The sequence below is a fragment of the Homalodisca vitripennis genome, chromosome 1 (assembly GCF_021130785.1).
Source record: "Homalodisca vitripennis isolate AUS2020 chromosome 1, UT_GWSS_2.1, whole genome shotgun sequence".
Lineage (NCBI taxonomy): Eukaryota > Metazoa > Arthropoda > Insecta > Hemiptera > Cicadellidae > Homalodisca > Homalodisca vitripennis.
The window spans coordinates 221,731,467-221,749,708 of record NC_060207.1 but is presented as its reverse complement, the minus strand read 5'-3'; the positions used below and the strand labels follow the sequence as shown (position 1 = coordinate 221,749,708).

The 18,242-nt window shown below is 31.5% G+C and overlaps 1 protein-coding gene across 2 annotated transcripts in view; it reads right to left on the bottom strand.

Moving 5' to 3' along the window:
• Positions 1 to 17,197, bottom strand: part of LOC124353087 (transferrin-like) — a 29,407-nt gene extending 12,210 nt beyond the window's left edge. For both annotated transcript variants that reach the window (XM_046802902.1, XM_046802903.1), the window contains exons 1-7: positions 17,040 to 17,197; positions 7,723 to 7,819; positions 6,592 to 6,731; positions 5,399 to 5,529; positions 4,393 to 4,537; positions 1,831 to 1,991; positions 697 to 833 (exon numbers count right to left, since the gene is read on the bottom strand). In XM_046802902.1, the coding sequence (XP_046658858.1) occupies positions 697 to 833; positions 1,831 to 1,991; positions 4,393 to 4,537; positions 5,399 to 5,529; positions 6,592 to 6,731; positions 7,723 to 7,819; positions 17,040 to 17,124 (896 nt within the window). In that variant the 5' untranslated portion in view covers positions 17,125 to 17,197. The remainder of the gene's footprint in view (positions 1 to 696; positions 834 to 1,830; positions 1,992 to 4,392; positions 4,538 to 5,398; positions 5,530 to 6,591; positions 6,732 to 7,722; positions 7,820 to 17,039) is intronic.
• Positions 17,198 to 18,242: the final 1,045 nt, after the last annotated feature.

The following is an 18,242-nucleotide window of genomic DNA, read 5'->3' as shown; positions in this document are numbered from 1 at the left end:
TTTTCAAATCATCCATTGTAAATAACCAACTATTAAACAAAGAATTATTAATTGATTTCAATACTTCTACTATGTCTTTTGCAATGTACTGGATCCTTAATAATAGATCTTATTGTGTTGTTACAGACCTTAAAATAGAAGAATAATGCCAATAATTTTTTGTTTACAACTGTTACAAAAAGCAATGTGCAAATGCTGCAATGGAATACTCAAAATTGCAGTACTGTAGCTCAGAAAGGTTACAGATTAAGCGGGCTCAGTGATTCTTAACTGTCTTTGTTCACCAACCCATGTTCGATTTTATAGGACTTTTTTAAAATTCTCTATGAGTATTTTTACCATGAAATCATCATTTGACTGTCAGCTGATTTATTTAGAGCTAAAGGAGTAACAGTAGAATTTTGTTATTGTTTTAGGTGGTTTAACAGGTGAAATACCTGTGTTATAAACTATATGACATATTTTTATACTATATTGCTGTTCAGTTAACATGGTAACTATGGCAGATGCCTTACAGTGCGGATGCTTAGTTCTATGGTGTTACTCAGTATAGACCAGCAGTGAAGGTGTTAACAGGTTTTTAATCAGTAAATTTTAAAACAGTTTTCGTAACAGAAGCAGTGACGTACCCTAAATAATTTTACTAGATAAAATTCTTTGTCATACATCACTCTAATTGACGTGAGCTCTACCCACCTTCTAGCCAAGACTCCACTCCAGGGCTGCTGGACCCAAGCGCAAGGGCTCGGGTTGTCCAGAGGCTCAGTGCTGCCATCTGGACACAAGATCTTGAAATCGTTCATGTCGGCCATCGCTGTGAATCCTGACTCCAACTAGTCATATCACAAATAATTGAAAGTTGACTTTACAACCATGACAGAAAAAAATCATTTTTATTATATATGCCATACTTTTGTTATTAATACAATACAAGATTCAACTACAAGAAAAAAAGGATGAAAAATCTTAAGAGAACAAACGGTTTTGGAGAGAATATCTTTAAAAAAATGCCTCAAATAAAAATACTTTTTTGCCCCTCAATTCTTTCTGAATATGCATTAATAAATATGAGAGCAAAATCATCTCTTATCCTTAAAAATTTATAAATAATTATGTGTTGTGTTATTTACTCTCCTTCAACACTTTTCAACAAGTACTCTAAATGAAATATGTGTATTTAATTTATTTATTATGCAATACATAACACTATACGATGCAGGAAAACCTATTATATCTGGCCTAATTTGGCAAAGAAGTATGCCAAAAATGAAATTTGTATGTGAAAAACATACAGTAAGTTATTTATAGCACTATCAACAGTTTTTACTTTTTAAATGTGTTACACCATTAAAAAAGCTTTGAATATTACACTAAAACTGTTTCCCATAAATTTTAAAAACTGATGATACAAAAATTGATTCTGTTTGAAATTTTAAAACTAATTTATGCACAGAGTATATTTTTAGTTTTTGTGGTAACTTATTTCAAATAAAAGAAACATTCAAGAGATTATAAATACAAATTAATTTTAGAGAAACTGGAACATCCAGTAATCTGCAGTAATTAAAACTGAGATCTTAAGTTAATAAATCAATAAAAATGTAACTATTCCTCCAATACCAATACAATATGAATGAATGTACATTCCAATCCTGATACAACAACCCTGATATCAGTGAATTTCATTATCAATTATATTACACAAAATGTACTAATCTTGATAAACCAATTAGGGATTTTGATTTTGGAAGACAGTTCATTCACAGCTCAGAAACTAGATATAAAATTTTTTTAAGTAAGACTGTCAACTTCAGAAATAAGTTATCTTACACCAAAGTACTGCCGCAGGTAACGGAGAGCAACGTACGCGACGTCACCACCACGGTGGGTGAGGCAAGTAAGAGCTGCACGGTGACTCCCTGACTCATGTGACGCGTAGGAACACGTCTTGGGCGAGTCACACAGTTCACACAGGTTACTGTAGTTCATCTCTGCAACAATGTTTCAAATTAGGGATGAGAGTTAGCAATTATTTCAATCATAACTAATATACGAGAGAGTAAAAGATGAAATTCTATGAAGAACTGCAAAATTTTACAGAGAAGTTAACTTTTCAAATACCTAACGAGAGAAGGTTATAAAATCTGGACAAAGCCAGAAGACTTTGCAGCGTAAATGAAAGGGAGATTAGATACAGTCAATAAAATAAATTTTCAGCCATATTAGAGTATTTGCTGAAACTATATTATCAAAATCAGATAATTTTTTAAAGTTTGAAACTTTTAAAAATTGCAATTTATTGAATTGTATCTTTATTTACACACCAAATAATCAATACAGAGCAGTCTTTAAAGTAACAAGTAACGATAACAAACTGTTATTAAATTGACCTAAAATAACATAATGATATTTATATCAAACAAAATACTAAGAAAACTAAAATGTAACCATCCATTGCTAACTAAATTTAAGATAGCAACTGTACATCTGCTGCATCAAAATCATGATCTCTCCAAAAGCCTCTAGTAGACTATAAAATGCTCCCCTAACAAAGTGGGCTTTTAAATTAACTTTAAACTATTATAAACTATTCTGATATCTAATAGACTGAGAAAAAGAATTAAATCATTTTCGATCAAAGTAAAAACAAGAAATTGTTAATAAAGATAGTCTGAACTGATTAATTAAAAGGTTTTGTTTTGAAAAATATAACATAGAAGGGTAAATTAAAAGACTTGCCAATGTTAGAGTTCTAATTGATCAGAAGAAATACCTACAGCTCTCCAGTTGGTCCAATCTCCAAAGTATTCTTAAGGCCCTCTTTTTGCGACAGAATACTCTATTAAAGAAATTGGCTTTACAGAATCTCTTAAGTATTGTACCATATCTAATTCTTGACTTGATTAAAACATTGTAACCACAAAGGAAAATTGAGAATTATTGTAACATAAAGAAGAAATAAAAGAGGTTCCAGCACTGAGCCTTGTATTTGGAGGATTATTCCCCAGCTATTTTGTTGGAATCCAAACGGATTTTATTTATTATCTGTAGATGGAAACTGATGGATTCACACCTGGATCCAAAGATCAATCCAAACAACGGGGAGAGAAAAGTGTACACTAAAAGAAAAGTTATCTTTTCATCTGTCCATACTCTGCTTGGGGTTTCAAAGGAGACTGTGACGATTAAGACACAAATGAATCTCCTGCCCACTTTTTTCAATCCCAACTTGACCTTGAAGTCCTTACCATGGTAAGATTCTTCAGTAGAAAACAACTGGGAGTAAATGTCGCCTTGATATGGACTTCAAGGGCATTCTGGGACTGAAAAAAGTGGTAAAAGATTCACCTACCCCTAAGGTGAACACTGGTTTAAGATCACAACAATGATTTGGTTTTAAATGAACAAAAAACTCAACAGCTAATCCTCAAAATGATCATATTCACTAATATAGATCTCTAGATATAACTATTAAAGAGTCAGGAAAAATACTTTGGCTAACTTTAGATCAAAACCTGCCTTGGTAAATAAATATAAATCAACTTTTTCATGGAATTAACACCAGTATTTATACAATATGAAGAATGAAATAAATCAGTAACACTTAGATAATTATGACAGCATACTATCTATTTGTTGCTGAGATAATGAAGGTAGGGAAGTACACCTAGTGGTGGAGTCTTTAGTTAAGGTAGGAACATGCTTAGAGGAAAAGAGAGAGTATGTAGAATGGCAAAGCTGCAGGGTAAAAGATTATATAGACCTAGCAAGGTGTTATGTGTCAAAGATTCTGGCATGTCGCAAAACACTGCAAAGGTCGAAGGTCAGATGTTTTTAGTGTGTGGAGGAACATAAATACAGAGAATGTAAGAATAAGGACAAGAAGGATAAAGAAGCCTGTGTAAACTGTAGAAAAGGTTAAACAAATTACCAACACAATGCACAATGAATGCGATGTCCGGTCTATGAAAGACCCGTAAAAAGACGTAATAAATTAATTGAATAAGACATTTAAGAATTTCAAAACGTGATAGACAAATAAAACTTGATGGAAACTATTAAGGAAAAGAAGATTTAAGAAGTAATGATCCTCAGGGCTATAAGTATTGGGGGAAGGTGGAGAGACATATAGGGTTTAAGTACAAAAGTACAGGAAGAAAAACTGGATGTACATAATTGCCGGGGTAGTGGTGGGATTAAGGGCTTTGTCCTAAATTCTCCCTCCCTGATTCTAGAGTCTACCTTTATGTACTTATTAAATGGCTACAAAAAATTATAAATTATTCAGTGTAAATTTATTATTATTATAAATTATATAGTAAATACTATAAATAGAAATTGTTTTGTTAATATGAACTATTGATTATAAAAATTATTCCACATTCTCCTTACTGAGTCGATTATCGAACATATCATCTTGCACCCACGGACCAGGACGACACGCACTCTTGAAGAAGTGGGACAAAGCTTTAATCTCTTGTTCCACAACTGAGAGACTTTTCTCGCAAGGAGTTGAGACCACAAATCTTTCAAAGTGCTAAAACAAGAAGCAAAAGTTACTTAGCTAATTTATAAAATATTTTGATAAAATATTCATTACTTTGGTTTTGTTTCGCAAATCCCCGTTGATATTAATTACATCCCAAAAATATCTTAAATTACAGTTTTTTTTTTTTTTTTTAAATAATTGTCACTAATACAGAATGCTCAATAGTAAATAATACTTATAATATATTTGCAATTAAAAAAAATTATTTTTCTGTGCCAATAGCATTTTAACTGATTGAAAAATGGTCTGAACCCATTAAAAATGTATATTGACCTGCCATAGAGTTGGCACCATGACCTCTTGGTCAGATGATAATAATACCATATTTATATTACTATTAATATTAAACTTTGTGAAATGCCAAAACCACATCTCCAAAAATATTTAAAACAGAACATAAACGTTTTCATGGGTGTTCACGTAAATGTGAGCAAGTAAATGTTTCATATAACTTGTCATTCCAAATAAACCATTTTTGTTTTAACATAACATCACTATTTAATTTTGTTTATTTTTTACTTTATTGATGAAGCTATCCCATCAGCAGCGCAGTGGCCGAAAGCCAATTTTATAAGCAATCAAAATGGTTTTTTTTAAACATGTTGAATTTTTTCTAAGAAATGAATCAATCGTCAACTATGTTTTTTTTTCATGGAGATCGAAATTGGAGGATATTAAAAGAGTTAAAAATATGAAAAGATAATTTGTTTCTCAGCTCATATATTTCCTGGTGTGATATACTTAAAACGGACTTTTTGAGAAATTAATAATAGTTACATCACCATTAGACTAGTTTTGTATAAATATTGATTATAATTATTTTATAACAATTTATAGTTTGTCAGTTACCTTGAGGACTGAGTCGGTCCAGAGACCCCCAGGGGCAAATCCAGGGTGGCAGAAGTTTGAGCCCTTCAAGCTGTTAAGGGTGCCCTCATACGTGTTCTTCACTACAGCCACGGCTTCGAACGCATAAGGATCTGTAATGCAGATTTTTGTTAATCACATCTTCAAGTCAACATGTATTATACCGTACATTTATTGAAAATTATCTTTATGTGCGGATACTTACCAATTTACATTTATGGTGTGATTAATGTGGCATTGGTTTATGTGACTTAAGTAATTTTAATGAAGTGGTCTTGTTAAAAGTCACTATTTCAACGCAGGAGGAATCACTTCTGGCTGGTGTATACTGTACCTTCCAGTTGAACCTACCACTGGGCACAGCAAAACCCGATGTGTTTCTTAAATCTGGGCAACCTTATGGATGTCCAGGAGAGGCACATCACTAACCGCAAATTTTGAGATTCTGGGGTGCAAGGGTAATTCGATAGGTCTAGTCTACTGCGGTAGATGGCTATGAAATTGATGGGATATGTTCCCTAAGTATCAGACGTTCTTGCTAGCCTCAATAAGGGTGTGCGACCCATTGCCTGGTTTGACTGGAGAGGCTGGTTCAGAGCTGGCCTCCCGTTCTTCCAGGGGTACATGACTTTGAGATTAGTGTGCAAGTTCTTCCTCAGGAATCTCGATAGGAGGCGGCCCTTACCCCCTTAACCTTACCCATCATGAATATCGTGTGACTCCGGAAGCAGCGCTAAGGTCCTTATAGGACTAAGTGCAATTTATAAGTTTCTTGTCCTAAGAGAACAAAAAAGTCACTATTTCTGGCTTTTTCAGTCTAAATCTCTAAACAATGGCTTACTTCCAAAAGAACATTATGATTAATTGGACTGAAATTGCGTAAGTGAAAGACCAGCGTGGTGTGCGTTTAGTACAGCAACAAAAATTCTAAGGCTTAATAAAAACCTAATATAGAAATAATTATTAATTTTCTGGTTATTTCAGAGTAGACCTAAAACTTGAGGATCGTAACTTTGATAGAAAATATTTTCTGTCTAGCCGGCAATCCATATATCATTCAGGAACAAATTTCTGTAGATATTATCAAAATAATCTTAAAGCTTGTTAATCTTGTCTGCACCAGATATTTTAACATTTACAACAAAACAGAAGCTCACTTCTTGTATTGGCTGTACCTGTGGAACGCTCTACATGACGGATGTCAGCTACAACTCGAACACTCTTGTCAATGAAGTCAGACGCAAGCAGAGCCTCCTCTGCAGTGAACACTCCAAAGTCAGCATCTCCCTGCTGCATCTTGAGGGCACAGTCGACACTGAAATCATAGAGTTAAATAGAAGTTTGGGATACATAACCGTTGTTCCCCATAACACATTCAAGAAGTTTTTCAATTTGTAATTAGTTGTTACTGAAGTTAGACACAAGCAGAGCTTCCTCCACAGTGAACACTCTAAATTCAGCATCTCCCTGCTGCATCTTCAAGGTACAGTCAACACTGAAAATACAGTCAGTCACATAGAAGCTTTGGATCCATAAATTGTCCAAAAAAGTTCAAAAGCTTTTTTCAATTTTTAATTAGTTAGTAACTATCAAAAACTTACAAGTTGTCCAGAAGCATTCCTTCAATTATTACATTAATACAATTAAACAATCTTCTAGTCAATATATTACAATTGAGCACACATATAATTTATTTTTATTGGAAACTATGAATGTGCATAATTCCTGGGGCTGATGCATAATTTGTAATATCCAAAATACATTGGTATAGACCAAGGAAAAATGTATGAGTAGATGAACTGCGTGTTTCTACAAATGCCAAAGTTGTTTTTATACATATTCTTTACATCTTGGAAAAGAAAAATTAAGAGAACCCACACTGATAAAAACTGGGTTGAGACAAATTTTAAAGCTGTATGTTATCAAGGTCTGTACAATTTTCACAAAAACTCATTTTTAACATTTAAAAGATTAAAAACCATTCTTTACTATAATATGTATTTTCTTACTTATTTAAGGAAAATCACAATCCATACAATAAAGAAGGCGGTATTAACCCATTCGAAAAAATATACCCAAGGGGGTCAGAGCTCCATATCATCAAAGATTGAAATGGGAGGAATGGAAAAATAAAAATCTAAAGTAGAGAATGAATGTCAACAAATATTTAGAATGATAATTCATTGGAAACTCCTTTTAGATCAAACTTTTTCAGTAAAGTTAAGTTGAATGAATTGGTAAAGTTAAGTTAAGATAGGTAGTTTAGTAGTTATTAAAATAACCATTGTGAATATAATATTCCTCACCTGTCCGCGACTGGGACACATTCCACTTGGCTATCACCTCTCTTCACGGTCTGACATCGGTTCAGCACATTCACCCGGTTCGTTACACACAGGCGGTCTGAAAACCAATTCAAACATTAGAACGTAATATCCTTCCATCATAACTTTTTTCGGATTTTAAAATGTATATAAAAAAATTCATGAGGCAAAATACCAAACATTTCAACAAATTCTTTAATTTTGTGATCTTTGAAAGTTATCTGAAAACAGAATGTCTGATATTTGCAAGAATTTTTTTTCTGTTTCTGTTATAAGAACGGAACAATTGTGTTCTATTTGTCTAACAAATAACAATGGTAACGTCCAAAATCCTATTTCCTTTTCATATCAACTATTGTAAATAATAATTTTAAACAAAGAGTTGTGTATTGATGTGAAAAAGTTCATGGAATCTCCCAAAAGACTATTGACAGGAGATTCTGCACATGAACTAAGGTCTTAAGAGCTAGTGGACTAGGGCATAGCCAGCAAGGGGGTCCAAAGGGTCCGGAATCCCCCAAATTTTCAATTTTTTCAATTATTTTTTTAGTAAACTATTGTTATTATTTAAATAATTCAGTATTACTAACATGTTCTGCTGAAAGATCTTTCTTAACAAAGAAACAAGTCAAGAACTTTGTAAGGAACACAATGGGGGCCTTACTCTCTGTCCACTATGGGAAAATATCACCATCTGGACCCCCAAAGTTTTTCCTGGCTACGTTCTTGCTAGTAGAGAAAAATTAGACATGCTTGTCAAATGATCTTAGTCTGGAGGGCTGCATAAACCAATGACCAGTGTGCTGGTCGAATGGTGTAGCAAACTTCATCAGACATGTTTGAAAAAAGTGTCATTATTATACACAAGCCTCTGTAGAAAACATGTTAGGAACACAATGTTTAATTTAAAACTCTACAATAGATTGCTAGAAACTAGGGCAGGTCCAAAGAGAGAGCAATATAAATTTCAGAAACAAAAGCATGGCGTATCTTGATTTCTTAGCTCTTGAACTTAAATTTATCTTATTTAACAGTTTTCCATACAACATTTATGCCTAATTTTTTTTACCATTTGAGAAACACAATGGATGATACATCACCCAAACATGTCCTATCAAAAATACTGTCTAGACCAGCGGTTCCCAAACTTTTTTGGTGACGTACCCCTTAGTTTGTACTGTGTATTATGGCGTACCCCTTGGCTCATAACACATATATTTTAAATTGTACATGTATCATTAGTTTGCCTTTTTTTAATTTTCGTTTTTATATGCAATTATAATCACTCGTATGTGATAAAATCTGAATTTCAAAGATAAAATGCTATAGTAATAACAGATCCGTAATGCATTAAAATACAAATTTGATATATTTAGTTTTTAGTTATCTGTGTTAAAACTTGTCAGGTTGGAATAATAAAATGCAAGAAACTGTATTAATACATATATTATAATCAAATTTCAAAATACAAAATTCAGATTGTGGATGTCGCACAATGAAAATGTTCATATAGTTATCATCAGTTATTCAATGTGAGGGATGAGCTTGAATGGAACGGCTTAAAACTGCTGATGTCTGGCATAATTGGGCTTAACTTGAGTCTGAGATCACATTCCACTGTTTGCATTCGGCTCCTGTATTTATTTTTGAACTACACCAGATGTGAGAATCCCGCCTCACATAGATAGGAAGTTCGGAATGGTAGTAGAAACTCAACTGCTTTGTCAGCAATTTCACCATACTCTGAAGTCGTTTGATCCAAAAATCAATAACAGTGGTTTTGTTAAATACTTCTTTCAGATCCGAATCACAGTTTAAACTCAAAAAGTTCCTCTTTGAGTTTCAGAGAAAAGCTGATGGAAGAATTTTCTCTCAATTTCAGCTAAGGGGTTTTTTAATCCACCGAGTATGAACTCAGATCGTCTTGAAAGTATTTTGTGAATCTAGCTTGGAGGGAGCTACAATGATCTGATGTCATTCAAAATTGTTTGACTCAGGAAAAGTTCGTTCTATTTAATAAAAGATTCAAGAGATGGGAACAATGACACTTGGCTTTTTCTTTTGCTTCCCCTTCTGCAAATCTTAATTTTAGTTTCACACTATTGATTTTGTCCATAACTTGGAATGGGATTGTTATAGCTTCCTTGTAGTTTCCCTGTTAACATCATTTAACATACTGAATATGTCTGCCAAATAAGCCAATCGGATCAACCATAATTCATCTGAAAAATGGTCACGATACTAAAAGTCTGTGCCGGATAGAAAAATCAATATTTCTTGTCGAAGTTCAAAAACTCGAGGTATCACTCTTCCTCTCGACAACCACCTTACTTCCGTGTGCAGAAGTAATTGTTTGTGAATACTATCCATTTCATCACATAAATTATGGAAAAGGGCGTGAGTTCAGTGCTCTGGCATTAATGAAATTTACTGTCTTTACTGCTTGCATCATTCAGTACATTTTTCAGCTCTGCTGGACATCTCTTTTGTAACCAAGGCTTCTCGGTGAAGACTAAAATGAATAAACTTAGCCTTTGGGCTTACTTACTGCACTTGAGTAAAAACCTCCCTTATGAACTCCAGCCATTGCATTTGCCCTATCTGTGCAAATTCCTACACATTTTTCGCAGTTCAACTCGTTTTCTCGAATAAATATGTCTAATTTTCCCAAATATTTCATTTGCATTTGGGTGTGAAGGCAAGTTTTGGCAAATAATAACATGTCTTCTCCGACAGTATTTCCACCATCATAACATATTAGCTGAGCCACGTTAGTTACGTCAGGTTGTTTCATCAATTATTTGAATAGCAAAATATTTGTTTTTTTATTTTTCATGAGTAATGTTTTCCTTTACATTAGCAGCCATGTCACTTATTCTTCTAGAAACCTGTATTGTTAGAAAGCGAAAGTGAATCAATCTGTTTTAGCCCCATTTTTTCCTAACATGGTTTGACACAATGTTTTTAGTATTGATGTTTCCCCAATGGTATGTGGTTTTGCCCTCGAGCAATTCTAAGACTAACTGTATAGGAAGCTTCAACCGCTTTTAAATTCAAACTGGCAAAAGAATTAATATTTATCTTGCTGCCTTTTAATGAAAGCTTCCTTATTTAAAAAAAAAAATTAATGGTTTAATCTTTGTAATTTTCGTGTTTTGTTTGGAAATGACGTTTTAAAAAGAGGTGGTTTCATTGCATGGTGAGAAAGTGTTTCCAAACAAATTACACAATGTTGGCCTAACTTTATTGTCATGGACTTCATTAAAAGTAAATCCATAAGACAATTAGCTGGTATCATATTTACGCCTTTTTTGTACGCACGTTTGTTTACCACATGGCTTCGCAGAACACACAGAAGAACTTTGATATTTTGATGAAGACGTACTAGGTACAAGAGTAAAATAACCTTCTTCAAGTGATGATGAAACTCTTTGCTCTTTCTTAACGTTTGAAGACTTGCTTAATCACTTATCCATATCGCTATAACAAACACTGTATATAAAATAATGAATAAAATAACACAAATAATGTGGCAGTATGACACACGCTTAAAACCACACACACTTTGCAGACTGGCAGACGATAGACAAACTGACAAAGAAACTAGAAGGTGGAGAGCGTAAGTGATGTAGCCTCTCGTCGCGCAAAACTAAACTTCTCCTCGCTTTTCCCCCGCAACCCGAAATTTCCCTCGCCGGAACATAATGGCAAACTGGGGTGGTCCTGCTCACGTACCCCCTGGCAACGTCTCGCGTACCGCCAGGGGTACGCGTACCACAGTTTGGGAACCCCTGGTCTAGACCATTCACATATTTTAATAAAAAAAGGTCAGATTTGTACAAACTTTTAAGTTTCATATCCTTGGAAACTTCGTTTGTATGTCTTTGAGTTTGTTTCAGTCACTCTGACTTTTTTCTAATACAAAACGGAAACTAACAAGAGGGATCATTATGATAACAATGGTTAAAATGTTTTGATAAAATATTGTAATAAAAATTCCAAATAATTTATTTGACTTATAACTTTAAAAAGTTTTTTTCTCCAATTCAAATTTAACATATTTACTCTTCTTTAAGTGTACTTAAAAAATATATAGTCCCAGGGTAAAAAAACAGTTTTTGTTTTCATGCTATAAAAAAGCTAACTTAGAAATTAAACAGATATTTTTTCAATGTTCAATCCCTAATAAAAAAAACAGATAATATTTGTCTAGCTACTATATCTAAACTTCAATGGGCAATTTAGTAAGAAATATTTTAGTAAAAGAATTATTAATATGAGTATATAACGTTCATGACATAAGTTTAGAATTATTTTGTAGATCTCTTCAAATTGCTCAATTTGTTCATAGTCTTCTGCAATTACACCAAATGCAATGTGATAAGAAAAATTCTTGTGACAAGGTTTTAAGAGAAATTGTGTAAAAAATTATTTTTGTTATGGGGGTCTGCCTTCTTTAGTTCAATTCGGTCCTAATAATGATCTAAACATATATTTTTAGAATATCCATATTCATTTTCATTAAAAAATCCATTATAAATTGCAGGCATAACCATAGTGTTATAAATGTATGTACTTAAATATATAGGTAGAGATTTGTTCACGCATACAGAGAGCAATATGTAATTAATTAAGTTAATAAAAATTGTGAACTTAGTGTTTTTTAGTAGGGTTACAAAGGTAACAAATTTTTAGACAAATAAAACATAAGGTCTATTAAATTACTTATTATCTAATTGCAATCTAAATTTATTGTTTGTCACATATCATGCTTAAACATGAGCATGCAGATGCATATGCATACACATATAAAAACCATTTGTTTGACTCGCAATGAACACTTCTACTGGAAACTAAAATTGAACTTCAAACCAATACAATAAGTACTCCCAAGGTATGGCAAAAACACATAAACAGAGAGAAACATGGAATTATAAAGAAGATTTTTTAATGAGATTAATATTTTACACAGAATATAAATATATTATTAGTGAATTTAATTATATTTTATATTATTATTTTGTTTATTCTGTTAATAGTTGTATAAAAGATATTTGACATTTAACATACTTAGCATTTTCATATTTTACTTTTATTTATATAATCTATAACATTATAGACTTCTGCCAATAATGCCAACTCTCTTTTGTATAGTGAAAAATAGTACAGCCACACGAAAAACCCCTAATCTCTTCACTAAACTTATTTATTTCAGTGTATTTTGTTTTGCTGAATCGAATCAAATGGGAGAATTAGTCTCACAGATCTTAGATTTCCAGAACACTAAGATCTTGTACGACTCATAATAGAAATTAAATTTTTAATTTCCTAAAGATTGAAGATTAAAAATGGCAACTCTGGTGATCAGTTTTAGTTTTTAAACCAAAGAATAGTTTTGGAATTGAAAACATGAACTGCGGTGACAATAAAATGATATTGTTTGTATAAAATACATTATTGAGCATCTTTAGATTTAATTGATAAAGACGGAATCCATCACATCTTAGTAAGTATTAATCAGTATTAGTACAATAGTTAATACTAATATCTGGCTGTAAAGAACTGCTTTGAGTACTAATCATAAAACCGAGAATATCTCAACACTCATCCAATAGGTAACAGTGTGACAAACAAGTGTAAACAGATAAGATCTCTAATCTTGTGAAGCTGCAATAAACACATCATCTCTTGAATCATCGCATTTCCTGTAGTTATCAAATAGATTCATTTTCGATATTTGAAAGTCTATATTTGGAAGTATGTAATTTTACTTATAGTTTGGTTTACTTTTTTCTAATATAGACATCACTTAAAACATTCTACAAGGTGGTATCCATAAATTCTTATTCCCTTTCCTAATTTTTGATAATGCAGACACATACTTTTTTTAATGAGGCCTGAAATCAAAATGAAAATTCTATATAAATATTGTTTAGCAACAGAATAGTAATTATTATTTGCTTAATATTTGACCATAATATAGCTGAAAAGTCAATTTTTCTCAGATCAAACTCTTACTAGAAGATTTGAGTTTATGTGGAACAATGAATAACTCTTTTTACTTTTTCTTGCAGTTCATCGCAGGTTTGTTTAGGTTCCCTACAAGGACGTAGCTAGCAAGGGAGTCTACGGGGTCCAAACCCCCCCAAATTTTTTCAATTACTTTTCTAGTAAACAATGATTATTATTTAACTAATTCAGTATTATTGACATGTACTGCTGAAAGATCGTTCTCAACAAAGAAACGGGTCAAGAACTTTTTAAGGAACAAAATGGGGCCTTACTCCCTGTCCACTATAGAAAAATATCAGTTGTCTGAAAACTGTGCCCCCCAAAAATATTTCCTGGCTATGTTCTTGGTTCCATATTGTTCGAATTCCATTATGAGGATTCAGTTGTCATAATGAAAATTAAATTCTTTGCTGGGGTCCCTCAAGAGTCTACATTGGTTCAATTTTATTTTTACTCTAAATAAATGACAGGGACATAAACAGCTTTGATAGGCCCTGAAAAATATGAAAGCCCATTCTTACCTAGATATTATTTAATGTTTTTTTCTGTTATCCAACTTGTAAATTAAAGAAGTATAATTGAAAATACTATTTTATATTTAATAATTGTTTAAAAATTTATTGATCAATCATAAGAAATTAATTTGTTTAATTTGTGGAAAGTACATAATTTTATTAACAAAAACATATTTTATTGCCATTGGAGATTCACGATGTGTATTATTCACCACTAACTATAATTCCATTGAAAATAATGAGGTCATAAAATCTTTATTCTGGAAACAACTAGTATGAATCTCAAATGAGGTGAACAATATTATTGTGTTATGACTAGTTACGTGATTGGCTCCAAATGACTCACAGAGTGGACTTAGCTGAAAATAAAATGAATCACACCAGCAGTTAAGAAACCATTAATTGAAAAGTTACCTTATCTCATTACTCAGCAAATTCTAGAGTAGTTCAAATTATATTCAGAAGATTTAAGGCATTATTTTTTTATAAGGAGGCACTAATCCATTGCACACTAGTTAGAACAGCTCTTCTCCTTATAATCTTCTGAAGAATAAACTAGCTGTGTGTATTAATAAATTATGATTCAATTAATAAATTAATTGAATCAACGGCATATTTAAAGGGGCTCCCTGGGACGGTTCTAGGTGGAGGCTCAATATGCCTTTATGCTGACGATGCAAGTATTACGGTTTCAGGTAATAAACAGGAAGACATTGAGCTTTAATGTTTCCTAAACCTTCTAACTGTTAAAGATTTCCTGAGTTCCAAAAATCTCTTGCTAAACCCAAATAAATCAAATTTTGTATCGTTCAGTACCAAACAAGATTATAATTTGAGCCTAACATATATTTAGGAAATTCAAAATTGAATAAAGTAGACAATACAAAGTTTCTTGGAATAATATTAGATCGGAATTTAGGTTGGGAGAAACATGTTGATTATGTGGTAAAAAAATGTCCTCCGGTCTATTTGCTTTACGCCAAATTTCAAGGGTGTGTAGCATTGAGACATTGAAAGCCATCTACTTTGCTATGGTAAATTCCCATATGTCTTACAATATAAGCATATACGGAGCCACAACTAAAATAAATCTGGACAGAATCTTATTACAACAAAAAAAGCTCTAAGAATAATTTTTAACCTAAAACAAAGAGATACGGTGAAACCATTCTTTTCTCAACTTCAAATTTTAACTGTATATGATCTATACATTTATGAAACTGTTTTATACGTAAAAAAATACAACAACCCAATTAGTATTTTAAGTCATCATGATTACAATTTAAGACGTAGCAGATGTGTGGAAGAACATAGGCTGAATTTTTATGAAAAGAAAACTAGTTTCACAAAATTTTTGATTAACCTTCCTCTCAATATTCAAAATGAGCAAAATTATGAAAAATTCAAAAAACTACTTAAAGATTATTTATTAACGTTATCCTTGTATTCTTTTGAAGACTTTTTTTTCAATATGTAAATAACTTTTAAGTATTGTTGGGTATGTTTAGAAATGTATAAAATCCCCTTAAATTACCTAATAATTACCTTAACTAATAACTACCTTGATGTAAAAATTGCTTTAATTTTAGTCTGTAGAAGGCTAGATAGCCAAATCTAACTTTTTCAGTGAGTGTCAAACTGATTTTTATGTTTTACTATATAAATGATAAATTTATATTAAGATTTATTGTGACGCTATTCTTGTAATCTGTTACATGTCTGAATAAAGAAATTTTGAATTTGAATATTCAGTACAAAATGTGGGGACCTCCTATCACTAATGTTAAAAATAATAAAATATTCTGATAAGGGTATATTTTTATTTTTAATTTTAATATTCATTCCAAATTTAAATGTATTTTCAGTTTTAAAACACAAACGAACACTATTTGGGTGTACGAATTATAAATTTGTATTGGTATCCCAGAAAAATACGATAGGTTTAGTGACAAACAATTATTATTATTGCTTAATATTTCGCTGTAATACAGTTGACCGATTAGAACTTTCTCCCAGCATAAACAAAATTTTAACAAGCATACAATTTATTCTTGTGGTTATCTTTATTTCAAAACAGTTAAATTTCAGTTGAGATTTTTATATGAAAATGAAAATGAAAATTTATATGAAATTGGAATTCAGACTGCTGTGATATTTATTTATTTATTTACATTCCCACGATATAACCATTTTGTAAAATTACAATACTTAAGATGACTAGTACAACAACGTGATATTTACAACGTTAATGAAATAATCACGATATTAAAAAACAATGATACTTATAACATTTTATTCATCCGTTTAAAAAGTATATAAAACCAATTTTTTGGTAATTTTGAAGGGTTTGTTAGGAACAATTTTCTCCTGTATTAAACTATAAATTGTAACGAATTCAGAGTTTACAAATACTTTTGTACAGAGGCATTCTTATAATCCATACTGCTAATGAACAATTCTTTTCTGTGTTGAGAGTACTTCAAACGTATGTATGGTTAGAAAAATTTCTTTAGATGATTATTAAGAGTTGTAACATAATTATTTCACCTAGCACAGTTTAATTACCTATGTTAGCAAAAAAAAGTATAAAAAACTACTAAAAAAAGATTTAGAAACTCGTTATGGATTGAAATATAATTTTATAAAACAGTAAAATTTTCTACTTTAAATATTCCTACACACAAATAACCACTCTGAAATGAGTTGGATTTGTTAACTGCTTTTCTAGTAATATTATTAATTTAATGTTTAAACATGTTTTAACCTACTTACAGATGTTATCTCCGTTGATGTTAGCGATGAGTACGGACAGTAGGAGCACGATTCCGACAGGTAGGTGAGTAGCCATGTTAACCATCCCTGAGAGTCGCCAGGACTGACACAGATTACCTTTCAAGTCTTTTATCAGTAAGTCTTATCACCAGGTGTGGTGTTGATATTAGATTACTCACTTTAGCATCACCATTGGCTGCCAGTGTACCTACTGTTCAACTGTAAAAAATTTAATCATGGTTGTACCCCAATATATTACTGTTATAAAACTCTGTACAACCTACTGGGCTAACAGTGTACATTGACAATGTGCTCAACATTGTAAAAGTTTCATGGTACCATATAAAAACTTTCAATTGCTATAATAGTGTCATAAAAAGATGCAACAATTCTTTCTTTCTTTACTAAAAGTTGTATGTTTACACTGTAATATGATTTCATGTTACAATAAACCGTTTAGTTGGATGAAATGTAATTAAAATCGCACTAGAGGTTTAAAAAATTAAATTTCTGGGTAAAAGCATGGCATACTGTTATTATAAATAAAACAAATTTTAAAAAGAGTAAGTTCTCTGTAAATATTTACAAAATGTATAGATATGTTTTCATGTTACATTAAACCATTTGGTTTGATGAAAAGTAATTAAAATTACACTAGAGGTTTAAAAAACTGAATTTCTGGGTAAAATCATGGCTTAAATCATTCAATTTAAAAATATTAAAAAAGAATAAGTTCTCTTAAAATACATTTATGTATAAATCAAATTTAATACAAAATTGATAATTTGTATTGTATGATCTCCCAGCACATATTCAATATAATTTACTCAAAATTAAAATTCATAATTATGAAAATAATTGTCTGCAAGTCACTCTGGGCAAGATGGTTTTAAGTATGAAGATCATGGTTCTATTCCTAGATGAGAGTGCAGATTATAGATAGATAAGGTAACATGGTGTGATTTGGCCATGATGTAACTATTATTTTTAGACACATTTTTATATTTTTTACTTTTATTAACTTTTTTTAGTCATATTATGGTGCCATTTTGTCAAGTATCTAATAATAAGTTATAAAATAAATACAAGATCAAAACTGTTATATATTTATAGACCTTTTTTTATTAAAAAAGAGCATCTTTTAAAGTAAAACATCTAAAAAAATTAAAAAGGTGAAAAATATCTTATTTAAAATCTGAAAGT